At 48.0% G+C, this 14,096-nt stretch overlaps 1 protein-coding gene across 2 annotated transcripts in view; it reads left to right on the top strand.

Moving 5' to 3' along the window:
• The window catches only part of TDRD9 (tudor domain containing 9), a 331,496-nt gene that overhangs the window by 178,377 nt on the left and 139,023 nt on the right, over positions 1-14,096 (top strand). For both annotated transcript variants that reach the window (XM_088455276.1, XM_088455275.1), the window contains exon 20: positions 2,213-2,266. In XM_088455276.1, coding sequence (XP_088311402.1) covers positions 2,213-2,266 — 54 coding nt within the window. The remainder of the gene's footprint in view (positions 1-2,212; positions 2,267-14,096) is intronic.

Below are 14,096 nucleotides of genomic sequence, written 5' to 3'. Positions count from 1 at the left end.
ATCAGTTTCCCAGTCCCTGCTCCTGAAAAATATCCCCACAGCATGATGCTGCCACCATCATGTTTCACTGTGGGGATGGTGTTCTTGGGGTGATGGGGTGTGTTGGGTTTGCGCCAGCCATAGCTTTTTCCTTGGTGGTTGAAAAGTGCAATTTTAGTCTCATCTGACCAGAGCACCTTCCTCCATACATTTGGGAGTCGCCCACATGCCTTTTGGCAAACTCTAATCGTGTCGTCTTATTTTTATCACTAAGTAATGGCTTTTTTCTGGCCACTCTTCCATAAAGTCCAGCTCTATGGAGTGTACGGCTTATTGTGGTCACATGCACAGATACACCAGTCTCTGCTGTGGAACTCTGCAGCTCCTTCAGGGTTACCTTTGGTCTCTGTGCTGCCTCTCTGATTAATGCCCTCCTTACCCGGTCTGTGAGTTTTGGTGGGTGGCCCTTTCTTGGCAGGTTTGTTGTGGTACCATGTTCTTTCCATTTGATGATGATGGATTTGATGATGCTCTGGGGGATCATCAAAGATTTGGATTTTTTTTTTTTATAACCCAACCCAGAATTGTACTTCTCAACAACTTTGTCCCTGACTTGTTTGGAGAGCTCCTTTGTCTTCATGGTGTGATTCCTCTTGCTTAGTGGTGTTGCAGCCTCTGGGGCCTTTCAGAAAAGGTGTGTTTATACTGACAGATCATGTGACACTTAGATTTCACGCAGATGGACTTCATTTCACTAAGTATATTACTTCTGAAGGTAATTGATTGCACCAGAACTTTTGAGGGGCTTCATAGCAAAGGGGGTGATTACATGTGTACGTGCCAATTTTCAGAATTTTATTTATAAAGATTATTTTTTTATATATATTTTTTTTCTAATTTCACTTCACCCAATTAGACTATATTGTGCAGATCCATCACATAAAATTCTGATTTAAAAAATAACAGGTTGTAATGTAACAAAAAAAGTAAAAAGACAAGGGGGGGGGGTGAATACTTTTGCAAGGCACTGTATATGACTTATAATAGGCCGGCCACTAAACAGTCTATTGCACGCTGGATCACTTCAGTCATTCGCCAGGCTTATAATTCAGCAGGAAGACCTGTCCCAGCGCATTTAGGGGCCCTATCCATGTAGTCTGCGGGGTTCTGTTGAGTGGCGAGGCGTGGTGCTTCTGCTTATCAGCTTTGCAGAGCTGCTACTTGGTCTTCTGTACACGTTTGCTTTATTTTACTGTTTTGACACCTTTGCTTTCAAGAATGCTAGCTTGGTATGATTACTGTGCACAGCAAAAGAACGTTTCCTCCCTTAAGGACTTTGTGACGTCCCCATTGTCTTCAAGTGTTACCCATTGGACGAAAGAGAAAACATTGTCTGTACTTACTGTTAAATCCTTTTCTGCTTCCTTGGGAGACGCTGGACTGTTTTGTTCTTCTATCTTACACTCGCGTGATTGTAATCATTATGTTTGGTTTTACAGTATTTACTGCCTTTGTTGTATTTGTTGACCATATTGGATTTTCCTCCTTTTTAGTCGTCTTAGTAAACTGAGGTTTTACCAGCAAATTGGGGTATAGAGGGGGAGGAGTCTGAGTTAAAGCGGCTATTGCCCAGGCTCCTCGTGCCGCCTACTATACCCCAATGTCTCCCATGGATTCCGAAAAAAGTATTTAATACGAAAATCCTGTTTTTAAATGATTCTTTACTAATGTCTAAAACTTAACTTGTAATGATGCATGGGATACGAATGTAGCTAGATGGGCTTTCGCATCCCATGAAATTCTGCCGCTTTCTTCCGATTCTCGGCTGGTCGGTCAGATTATCTAACAGTCTGTACGCAGTGTAGTCAGATTATTGCTTACGTCGTCGACGTGTGTACCTAGCTGTAGGCGTAGAGACTCAACAAGTGGAGAGAACCTTCTCTGTGCATACCAAGGTGTGGGGTTGTGGATGCTGAACACCTGTCCCAATCTTGAATTAGTATTTTAGGTGAATTTTCATGAGAAATTGATGTAGCATATTTTTGTTCTGTTTTATTTCCTGAAGACTGTTAACAATATTCTCAGCTGCCAAGTTATCATTGTTGGAGACATGAAGGAATGTTCCTTAAGCGTTAATGGAATATGCTTGCGCCATATAAGTAAATGTTTATTATAATGATATCCTAGTGATACGCAGTAAACAAACCTGATATTATTGGTGCCTCTTCTTTAGGAGGAAATGGAATGGGGCAAATCAAATTACTTGCAGATAAAAAGAATACGAGAGGTAAGTGTGAAACTGTAATGACTTATAGGATGAGAGATTATTCTGTAACGCTGTAACCAACTTTACAGTTCAGGCTGTGACACTTGTGATTACTGGTACGTACACAATAAAAAAACGTTTCTTCAGGGTCCATGGGAATCCACAAGGATACCATGGGGATATAATGTTTGGAGAGATCCAGGCACCAAACAGTTAAAGCTTCAGCTCCCAGGATGCCTAGGGTACTCCTCCATATATACCCCGCCCCTAGCCCTTGGCCTTCAGTAGTTTGGTGCGGCAGGATCAAGACACACCTTTGTAACGGGACTGCTCAGGCAGTCCTAAGCTTAAATTTTATGGTTTATTTTTATGTTTTTTGGGTTGGTAGTACTAAGCGTCTGAATTGAGACTCATGTACTGCAACTCCATCTACCTCTACTGGCCCGTAACACCAGTAACTTGGCTGGTGCTTTTGGCAGGTCGCGGCTGAGCTTGCTAGCAGCTATGCTGCGATCCAAACTGCAACTTGATGCACGGAGATGTCAGGTAAGGAGATTCCTCGCTTAGGGGGAATCGTGCGCGGCAGTCCTTGCTTCTGGTGTCAGAGACGCACCAGAAGCCGCTGCAGTCAGGGTCCGGGATTGGCCGCGTCCTCACTACACCACCGGGGCCTTATCGTCTGACGCCGGAGATCGTCAGCAGACGTAGCTTAAAGGAGGTAGGTGCTTCCCCGGCAGTTCCAACCGAGATGCAGACCCTACGAAGGGTTTCGCGCATCTGGGTTGCTCCGCTTACCCTTCATGTGTATATGAGACGCTCACTGTCCTCTATTAGTGCGAATTGGTCTCAGGAGGGTTTGGGTCAGTCTCCGTGTATACCTCTCCCGTGGTGAAGGTATACTGGGCTCTATATCCTACCATTCCTGGTTTTTGTGTAGTTGATTAAGAGTCCATTGTAATTATATTACATATGCATTGTATGTGACTGTTAGCTAGCTGCTATTGACGCTGTAGTCTTTCTGTCAATTATAACTCACTATTTTCTTCTTCAGGGTCCATAGGCTCCACAGGGAGACCTTGGGGGGTTGTAGGTGATGAAACTGAACCCGGGCACCACGCAGTTAAAGCTTTCAACTCCCAGGATGCACTGGGTCCACTCTCTCTAAACCCCGTGCCAGAGGCACCTCAGTTTCGTTGGTGCCCGGCCGGACTCGGGCCACCATTACGCAGGGGGGCTGCTTAGGCAGCCCTTAAGCTATTATTTTAATGATTTAATTTATTTTCTCTTTTCAACTAGAGCACGCAGCAGATGACTATCCGAGGGACGTCTGCGCTGCTGCTCCGTCACCCCTCTGGGGCCGCGACACCAGTACCGATCTGGGGATCTCGGCAGGCATTCCGGGGGTCAGCGCTAGCCAGGTCCCCCAGAGAGGACACAGACTGCAACCTTTCTTTAGGGGACAGGTAAGGCGGGTCACCGCTCACGGTGACCAGCGTATTAAGACAGTCTATGCCTCCGGTCTCGGGACAGACCGGAGGTGGCTGAGTGTGGCCACATTCTCCAGCTGTCATGATCCACTAGACCACCTTTTGGTGCGGGAAACCAGTGTCCCAGGGGTTAATAATCAGCCAGGGGAGACAGCTTCCCTGTTTAAGCAGCTCCTCAGCTCAGGGCGCCTTTCATCTGAGGTCTGGCTTCTGAGCTGTTCTTCTCCAGCCACGTCCACTCTGAGGTCTCCGGCGGCCATTTTCTTTATGGTGCAGTCGCAGCTCTCCCAGGACAGCGCGTGGTCCGGTCCCCCTACATACCTCTCCCCAGAGTCAGCGTATGTAGCACTATTTCCTACCAGACACTGAGTCTGTGCAGTTGAGTGTAGTGCCAATTTGCATTAATTCTTGCATTGTATGTGACTTGTGCTAGTGCTGAGCCTGCTGTCTCTTTTTTTTCTGTCAGCATATGGCTATACCCTTTCTCTATTCCATGCCCTAATACAGGTGTGTTAGGGTGGTCTGTATATATGTATGTATGTGTGTGTCTGTGGCATATATAGGTCCCTGCATCTTGCCCAAGCTTAAGACAGGACCAGTATATTGCTTCCCTGCTAGTATTAGTACATACTCGTGGTTGCATTGTACACAGTGCCATATTGTGTGTTATCTTGCTCTGCAGTGATGTCCGACTAGGGTAATGAACATTTCTGCACCCATTCTGCAGTGCAGATGATGTACTGCAGGTTTCAGTGAGGAGGATTTGGTTCAGGATGGGTTGTGTGAGGTGTTATAATCCACCAGGTACGTGCGGTCAGCTCCGTATTGGTTATAGAGCAGCGGTGGCCAACCTGTGGCTATTGAGCCACATGCAGCTCTTGCATTGTCCTGAGGAGGCTCTCCGGCCGGCTCCCCTGACTGACACTGACTGCTGGAGTGATACATGGATAGGCAGCTGTTGTGACACATGAGGGGCCGCTGGAGTTACACATGGAGAGGCTGAATTGTATTATGTGAACCTTTTTTTTTTTTTTTTTTTTTTTTTTTTCTTTTCACTGTTTTTTTGTGTTAGTGGCTTTTTCAGTGTATTTTATGTGGATGAGGCTTTTTCAGTGTATTTGCGGATGTGGCTTTTTCCAGTGTATTTTATGTGTAACTGGCTTGTTTCAGTGTACTTTGTTTTTTTTTTTCAGTTTTTTTTTTAATATTCTGGCTTTTTCTTTCCCTTTTAATAGTTACCTCCATGGTGATTGTGTGCATGCACTTTTACATAGTCCTACAAAAATCGTACCAGGGGCGTGGCCTAGCTGGCACAAGGCCACACCGCTTCTTGCATGTCCGCCTTTGACACGTGCATGATCTCGGCTCTTTGACATACCTACAGATATTTTGGGCTCTTTGAATCTGACTGGTTGGCCACCCCTGTTATAGACGATGACGAACCAGACACCCTCTGTTTAAACAGATAAAGGTGACTTCGACAGTATTCCCTCTGTCAGATCAGCTGGTGGATCACATGTCTGCTGCCTGGCAATCGCCTCATAAGAGGTATCAACCTCAAAAACGTTTGGCCTCATGTTACCCATTTCCTGAGGCTCATTGTAAAACTTGGGAATCACCACTTGCAGTGGATTCCCACGTTACACGATTGATTACAAGTGCAACGTTATCTATGCCTTGCATTTCCTCCTTGAAAGATCCTACAGATCGGAAAGTGGAAACTTGCCTGAAATCAATATACTCTTTCAGGAGCTGTTGCCTGCCCATCCATGGCTATCGCCTGGGTATCTAAGGCTATAGAGTGATGGGCCGATGCACTTGAGGACTCCTTCCCCTCGAAAGCTCCAGAGAATCAGGTGTCACTGGTTCGCCACATCCGGGATGCGGCTGCATATATCTGTGAGGCCGCTCTGGATGCTAGTCTACTGACCTCCAGGGTCTCTGCCGCGCCCGTGTCTGCTCGCCGTTCCCTGTGGCTGCGCTTTGGAGCGCGGATGCCGATTCTAAAAGGCCTGGAGGCCTGACCCTATAATGGGGAGATTTTGTTTGGTCCAGACCTGGACAAGATTGTTGACACATTGGCAAAATCAAAATATGCGTTTCTGCCTTCAGTATCTGCTCCTTCAAAGTCTCGAACCTCCTCCTTTAGGTCCTTTCGTCCCCAAGGAAAATTCAAAGGGCAGTCCTTTCCTAAACAGTCCATTGCCAAGAAGGCCGCCAAGCCTAAGAAACCGGCTTGGAGCACAAGATGTCCTGCCTATAAACCAGAGGATAAACCCTCAGCCTGACAGGGTGGGCCTCCCCCTGGGGGACTCCATAGTGGGAGCCTGACTTCTTCAGTTCGCCCAGTGCTGGTGTCAAACTACCAAGGACGCTTGGGTAAGAGAAGTGGATTGTTAGGGCACGCCCTCTCATTTCTTCGAAGACCTCCCCACCAGTTTTTCTGCACTGGTCCTCTTTCAAACAAGAACAAGGATTTGCAGATCCAGAAAGCCATACGGTCCTTGCTGCAAGCAGGGGTAATTGTACCAGTTCCACTATCTCAACGAGGGACTGGTTATTATTCTACTTTCTGGTTCAGAAACCGAATGGGTTTCATCGGCCTAACCTCAACCTCATTCTGCACTGTCAGTATGGTTCGTATGTAGAATTGCTCCACTGCCGGGTTTCCAGACCTTCTTTCAGAGTGTTCTCTGGATTCTACCTCCCTTTGTCCCCCCTAGGGGCTTCTTGGGATTTAGCAGTAGTTCTTCGTGCCCTCCAGGGACCTCCATTTGAACCACTAGATTTGATAGCCCTTACGTGGTTTATAGCTTAGACTCTTATCTCTTACTTTATTTCACTTTTCTCATTAGAGCGATGCCCTGGGGTGGCTCGGCTGAGCTGGTTTGGGAGTGTCCTGCGCTCTGGATTTGAACCCTAGTATGTTAGGGACCTACCCTACAGAGGTTACCTGGATATGGTGGGTAGGCCCATAAACTTGGCCATGATTATGCTAAAAACCTCTATTTATTGGAACATTTTATTGCATAATGTATTTATATATAATCGGCAATTTGGAGTTGTGCACCTGTGATCTGTCTTTTCTCTTTCTTATGGTGTTTGCATCTGCCAGGAGAGTATCGGAATTGGGAGCGTTCTCATGTGGCTCCCTCTGCTGGATATTTCACCAAGACAGGGCTGTGAGTTGCACTCGCCCTGTGTTTCTTCCTAAAGTGGTTTTTAAGTTCCATTTTATTCAGGAACTTATTGTACCGACATTTAAGTCTCCAGTCCTCTTGGCTGGTGGGGCCTCATTGACTGACTGTGGTCCGGGCTCTCAGGATTTACGTGGACCGTACCAGTTCCTTCCGGAAATCGGACTCATTTGTGCTATATAGATTTCACAAGAAAGTTTGGCCGGCCACTAAACAATCATTGGCTAGATGGCTTCGTATGACTATCTCTTGGGCCTACACACAGGAAGGCCTTTCTGTTTCGGCTTTTGTTGATTCTTATTCTACTCGGACTGAGGGTGACTCGCTGTGGCACCACGGCTGTTCAGCCTTGTAAGGTGGCCACGTGGTCTTCTGTCCAGACCTTTTTCTAAGGTTCTGTGAATTGGATTTCTTTGCCTCTCAGGATGCTTCCATTGGGCGCCGGATTCTCCTCTCAGTGCAGGAGCGTCCCCACCCTTACAAGGACTGCTTTGGGACATCCCCAAGGTTTCCCTGTGGAGCTTAAGGACCCTGAAGAAGAAAATGAGATTTGGTAAGAACTTACCTTTGTTATCGTTCTTCGAAGTCCATAGGGTCCACAGGGCACCCGCTCTGACGCACCTGGCTTCAAATGGGCTGTGTTGCTGGTCACCGTTTTCCTGTCTCCTTCTCTGTGAGTGTGGTTCTTGAGTGTTCTAGTCTTCTCTTGCTCTCTTTACTCCTCTTGCCTTTCGCTACTTACAAACTGAGGTGTCTCTGGCTTGGGGGCAGGGATATAGGGAGAGTGAACCTGGTGCATCCTGGGAGCTGAAAGCTTTAACTGCGTGATGCCTGGATTTGGTTCCCAACCTATATCCCCAATGTCTCCCTGTGGACCCTATGGACTTCGAAGAAAGAGATAACAAAGGTAAATTCTTGCCATATCTCATTTTTGAACAAAATATAAGGTTTCAAAACTTAATCTGGCCGAGCCTCAGCCTCTTGTAAGATTATAGAAATAGTCCCGTCTCCATCTCCCCAAGGACACACTATAGTGTATGGAAGCAATACATTCTGTAAGCTTTCTTCCATCTGAGAGTAAACAAAAAGGGTCATGGAGTACTTTAAGGATAAGTCCTAGAACTTCAACTTGTCTGGTGGAAGTGAAGAAAGGATCTTTGTAAGAACCTCAGCAAAATTGAGACATCCATAATCTGAGAGGGCATCGGTATCGGAGGTAAACTCAGACCTTGGAAAGAATTCAGCCAAATATTGCACTGTTGCAGGAGACATGCTGACAGCAGCTGCAGAACTCATAGACACAATCATCACATCTTCAAGCTTGGTAAGCAGCCCTAAAGTAAAGACATTAACAGCCTGGATAATTTGCTGCATAGAGCTAGCCATCTTTGAGGTATGTAGCCACCGGTATAATAGTCTCAACAAGGCAGGAAAACCTGAGTAGCAGCCAGGAGGGAAATCAGTGGCAAGATGATGGCAGCTAGCACACCACCAGAGCTTACCAGCATACAGCCACGAGGAGACCGTCAGCTGGGAGGTAGCATGCAGCAGGTATAAAGGAGAAGTCCCAGGAGAAATATTCAGACGACCGTGAACAACAGAGCAGGTCAGCCGCAGCAGCAGAGATGTTGGCGCGCAGGGATACTTGCAGCCACTGCCCAAGAAGACAAGATGGCTGACTTCCGCATCCAATACTCCCCAACCGATACAGATAAAAGCCTGCAGGAGTCACACACCGGATCCTGCAGGACGCAGTTGGGCACCAGGTTAGTCCTCAGATAAGGATAATAACAGGAGACAGCCCCTGGGAGCTGGAGACTGGAAAACAAGCCCCAGTGTGAGAGTACCTGGCTGCTGCAGACTCCAGGATATAAACTGAGAGGCACTGCGTGCAAACTCCCTCCTCAAAGCATCAGGTAGTCTGGTAAAGGTAACACACTGGAATGTCCAGTATGGGTGAGAAACAACCAGGAAAAACAGGATATATGCAGGAGAGCTGGCAAACTGCTTCCTACTCATGGCTACTCCAGCTAGACTCCAACAATGGCAAGTTCTTACCATAACTTTTTTTTTTCTCCATCCTTTGGGCTGGAGGTTTTTCTTTTGAGTACTTTGCATTTGAGATTTTGTGAAGGCTGTCACATAGTATTGCATTTATTACCTTTTATGAACATGTCTCAAGATAAAGGGAAACTGGACGGGGAGCCCCCTGTGCTGGTTTCATGTAAATCATTTATGGTGTGTCCTCTCAAGATGTAAAGGATGGTTTGTGTGTTGTCTGTTATAAAGAGCCATCATCTGGAGCTGTTACTCATCCAGCCTGGTAGCCTAAACTGTTGAAGGATGGATGGGGACATTTGAAGACTCTACCAGATGCTACCAGAGAACCAGAGAATGTATATCTCCCACATACGGGAAGCGGTTTCCTATCTGGCAGGTGGGAGGAGCTGGAATTTTAGCTTCTTAAGCATCAGTAGCTTCAATAGTGGCACTCAGGGCCCTTTTGGTTAAGATCCTGAAAAGCTGATACAGGATCGAAGAGGGCGCTGGAAGTCTTGCCTTTCTATGGACTCTTTTTGGAGCAGAGTTGGATAAAATTATAGCTACTGTGGCGGCTTCAAAATCAGCAGGTCTGCCATCCACAGCCACTATAAAGCCTAAGCAGGTTTTCCTTCGGTCCTTCCATCCTCGGACGAGCAAGGGAACGGTGTTCCTCTAGTTTTTGCAAGACAACATGGCGACAAGCTAAGGTCTGTGCCGGCAAGACGTCCAGCTTTTAAACTGGACCACAAACCCTCGACTTGATGGGGCGGGCCTCCTGGGGGATCCCAGGGTGGGAGGCCGACTACTTCAGTTTGCGGATTATTGTAATCAAACAGATGCCTGAGTCAGAAGTGGTCTCTCAGGGGTATGCCCTCACTTTCCTCCCCAGAAGTTATTTTGCACAGATCCTCCATCAGATGCGGTCAAGGGCTTGGCCTTTCAGGAAGCCATTCACTCCCAGCTGCAGGCGGGAGTAATAGTCCTGGTTCTTGTGTCGCAACAGGGAAGGGGTTATTATTCCAATCTATTTCTAGTTCAGAAACTGATTGGTGCTTATCACCCTATACTAAATCTAAAAACCCTTGTATGGAAACTCTCCGGTTAATTATTTTGGCAATGGAGCCAGGAGATTACATAGTTTACCTGGACATTCAGGATGCATATCTGCATGTTCCTATTATACCATCCCACCAACAACTTTTACGGTTTGCTGTCCTTCAGCAGCATTACAAATTTCAGGCTCTACCCTTTAGTCGTTCTATGGCTTCCAGGGTATTTACCAAAATAACGGCAGTCATGACAGCCTATCTCAGGCGTCAGGGTGTCAGAATTCTGCCATATATGGACGATCTTCTGATATTGGCACAGACTCCGGTTGTTTTACAAAGCCATCTTCAACTCGCCATATGGCCTGCCTACAAAAGCACTGCTGGATAATCAAGTGGAAGAAATGTTCACTTTCTTCAACTCAACAGATGGTACTTCGTTGCTGGATTCTAAGGCACAAACTGTGTTTCTGCCAGAGGACAAGATTGTGGTGCTGTCATTACAAATATGCAAGTTGCTACGCAAGTTTAGGGTATCCGTTCTGTTAGCAATGTAGGTCCTGGGATCAACGGTATCCACCTTCGACTTGGTTGGGTATGCTCAGTTACATTCCAGGTCTCTGCAAAAGTTGATTTTCTCCAAGTGGAACAGACAGTATCATCTAATTAAGGTCTCAGAGGATCATTCTCACTCCAGAGGTTCGTCATTCTATCTTGTGGTGGCTGAGAAAGGATCATCTGAACAAAGGGCGCCCATATTGGATTCCAAATTGGGTGCTTCTCACAATAGTTGCCAGTCTTCGCGGATGGGGGCAGTGATGGGTCATCACATCTTTTAGGAAAGTAATCTGCCAATAAACATTCTGGAACTGTGAGCAGTGTACAGGGCACTTATGGCACAGGACCTGCTTCAAGGCAAGCCAGTACAGATTCAGTCCGACAATGTGACTAAAGTTGCCTACCTCAATCATCAGGGAGGCGCAAGACGTTACGCAGCCATGAAAGAAGTGACAAAGGTTCATACCGGGAGTACTCAATTGGGAAGCAGACTTCCTAAGTCGCCAGGACATACATGCCGGAGAGTGGTCTCTCCATTCTGTAGTGTTTACAGCTCCTGGTAAACAAATGGAGTCAACCAGAGAGAGATCTCCTGACGTCACGTCACAACCATAAGGTCCCCAGGTATAGGTCCAGGTCCAGAGACCCATCAGCAGCCTTCGTGGACGCACTGGCAGTAAGTTGGAGCTTCAAGCTGGCATATCTCTTTCCTGTGATTTTTCTCCTTCCAAGAGTTCTCGGGAAATTCAAGCAGGAAGGCGGAACAGTAATACTGGTTGCTCTGGCTTGACCCGGACGTCACTGGTTCACCGACATACAGAATCTGTCCGTAGACGGTCCGTATCCTTTTCCTCTATGGTAGGATCTGCTAATGCAGGGTCCCCGCCGGCATCCGGATTTGCCTCGTCTGGCTTTGACAGCGTGGCTCTTGAATCTTCCATCCTAAGAGCAAAAGATTTTCTAGTTCTGTAATTCAGATGATGCTTAGGGCACGGAAGCCTGCCTCTGCCCGCATCTATTACAGAGTTTGGCATTCTTTTGATCAATGGTGTTCCCATAGGAAGTATGATCCTAAGCTGTTCAGGATTTCCAGGTACTGGCTTTTTTTCCAGTGGGATTAGACAGCGGTCTCCGGCTGGCCACTTTGAGAGTGCAGGTGTCTGCACTGTCAGTTTGGTTCCAGAGGAAGATTGCATCATTGCCAGGTGTTAGAATTTTTTTTCCAAGGAGTTCTGCAAGTTCAGCCTCCTATTGTTCCACCGGTAGCACCGTGGGATTGTCTTTTGGTTCTTGGGCTACAAGCTCCTCCATTTAAACCTGTAGACTCTGTAGATTTGAAGTGGTTGACAGCGAAGACACTTTCTTCTCGCTATCTCTTCTGCTCGCAGAGTCTCTGATTTGGGAGCGCTTTCTTGTCGCTCTCCATTTTTTATTTTTCACCAGGATAAAGCTGTTCTTTGTAGAAAAGGAGGGTTACCGTCCTAAAGTAGTGTCCTGTTTTCATGTAAATGAAGAAATTGTAGTACTCGCTTTTCAGGCTTCAGATCTTTCTACTTCAGGGTCCATAGGGGGTCCACAGGGTTGACCTTGGGGTATAGCTGGATCTGGATCCACGGGTACCACGCAGTTAAAGCTTTGCTGCTCCCAGGATGCACTTGGGTCCGTCCTCCTCTATACCCCGCCCCCGACCACAGGCACCTCAGTTTTAGTTGGTGCCCGGCCGAAGTCGGGTCACCCTGTCGCAGTGGGGCTGCAGTAGCAGCCCCTAAGCTTTATTTTAAAAGTGAATTTTTTTTATTTTTTTCTACTTTTTTACACTTTTAGAGCGGCAGCATCAGACTGTCCTTTAGGACGTCCACACTGCCGCTCCTTCTCCCCGCTGGCGCCGCGACACCAGTACAGCTCTGGGGATCGCGGTGGGACCCCAGAGCCTGTACTAGCCGGGCTCTGGTGACTCCCTTGACTGCTGCCGGACGCGACGGGGATCAGGTAAGCCGCGGGTCGCCGCGTGCGGCGACCCGCGGATACTTTTTATGCAGTCAGAAGCCTCCGGTCTCTGGGGACAGACCGGAGGCGCTAGCTGGCTCCCCCTCTATTGAGGAATACCCCGCGTGTCCGCTAGACCACCAGGGTAACAGGCTGGTAGCGGGACCGGCAACCCGGGGGTTAATTGCTAGCCAGGGGAGGCAGCCTTCCCTGTCTAGCGGCTCCTGAGCTCAGCGTGCCTTTCAACAAGCAGTCTGGCATCGCTGAGCTGCTCTTATCTTACGGCCACTCCTCCTCTGTGGTCTCCGGCGGCCATCTTTACTGGCGGGCATCGCAGACTCCCAGGCGGTATCAAGTGGACCGGTCCCCCTGTGTACCTCTCCCCTGCTAAAGGACAGTGTACACAGCGCTATAGCCCTCCCAGACACTGAATCTGGGCGGTTGATTGTAGCGGAAGGTGCAGTAAGTACTAACTTTTCTGCATTGTATGTGACTATTGCTAGTGCTGCCTGTCTGTGACTTATTCTCCTTGCTGTCAGCTTATAACTATCCCTTTCCTTCTCCTACGGCCCGGCAGGTGTGTGGGGGAAGGGCGTTTTTCTGAGACCCTCACTTATATAAATCACATATTTGTGGGGTCAGTCACATACTGTTGTGTGTTACACAGTACCATATCTGGGCTGTTGTGTCGCATACCGGTGAGTGCGCGGGTGTTAAAACCGTAATTCCCATGGTGATACGTATTTCTTGTGTATTTACGGTATCATGTCTGATGAGGAGACTGAGTGCTCTGTGGCTCCTGTGCTATTTTCCTGCAGATGCTGTGCTGCTGGAGTTGATGGGGAGGACTTATCTCAGGATGGTCTGTGCGGGCGGTGCCAGCTGGTACCGGGCCCCTCCAACCCCCCTGTATCACAGGACCCTCCTTGGGCGATTTTTTCACAGGTGCTGGCGTCTATTGCGGACGGTTATCGGTCCCATCAGCGGTCCCTTCTTGGGCGTTGCCGCAGCCCACCATCCCCCATTCCCCGGGTGTTCCACAAATGTTGCGGTCTCTCCCCGGGGCCCAGACTGTGGGTCCTTACTCGGGACTGCCTGTGTATGTGCAGTCTTCCCCAGTGACGCGTCAGTCTGTAGTGCCTTTGCAGAGTTTTGCTCCGACGGCTCCTCCGCCTTGGGTGGATGTTCTCTCCAGCTCCGTACAGAGTCTGGCGGCTTCATCCTCGGCGTTTCAGTCCATGTTGCAAGGTGATGTGCCACCAAGGGCGTCTAAACGTCCGGTTGTGAGTCCACTAGCTGCGCAGTTGTCGGACTCGGAAGTGTCCTCAGATGATGGAGAAATCCATGAGGACTCTGACTCTGATGCCATGGGGCAGTAGGTGGAAGCTAAGTCCTCCATTAATGTTCCAGCCTTAGTTAGGGCGGTGCGGGCTATCCTACATGTTGAGGATGATGCGCCGGCTCCTCGGTCGAAGTTTCCTAATTTTAAAAAGGCCAAGGTAACTTCAACTGTGTTCCCCCTGTCTGATCAATT

The sequence above is a fragment of the Taudactylus pleione genome, unplaced genomic scaffold (genome assembly GCF_031769625.1).
Source record: "Taudactylus pleione unplaced genomic scaffold, aTauple2 ptg000652l, whole genome shotgun sequence".
Classification (NCBI taxonomy): domain Eukaryota; kingdom Metazoa; phylum Chordata; class Amphibia; order Anura; family Myobatrachidae; genus Taudactylus; species Taudactylus pleione.
This window is presented reverse-complemented; position numbering and strand designations above follow the sequence as displayed.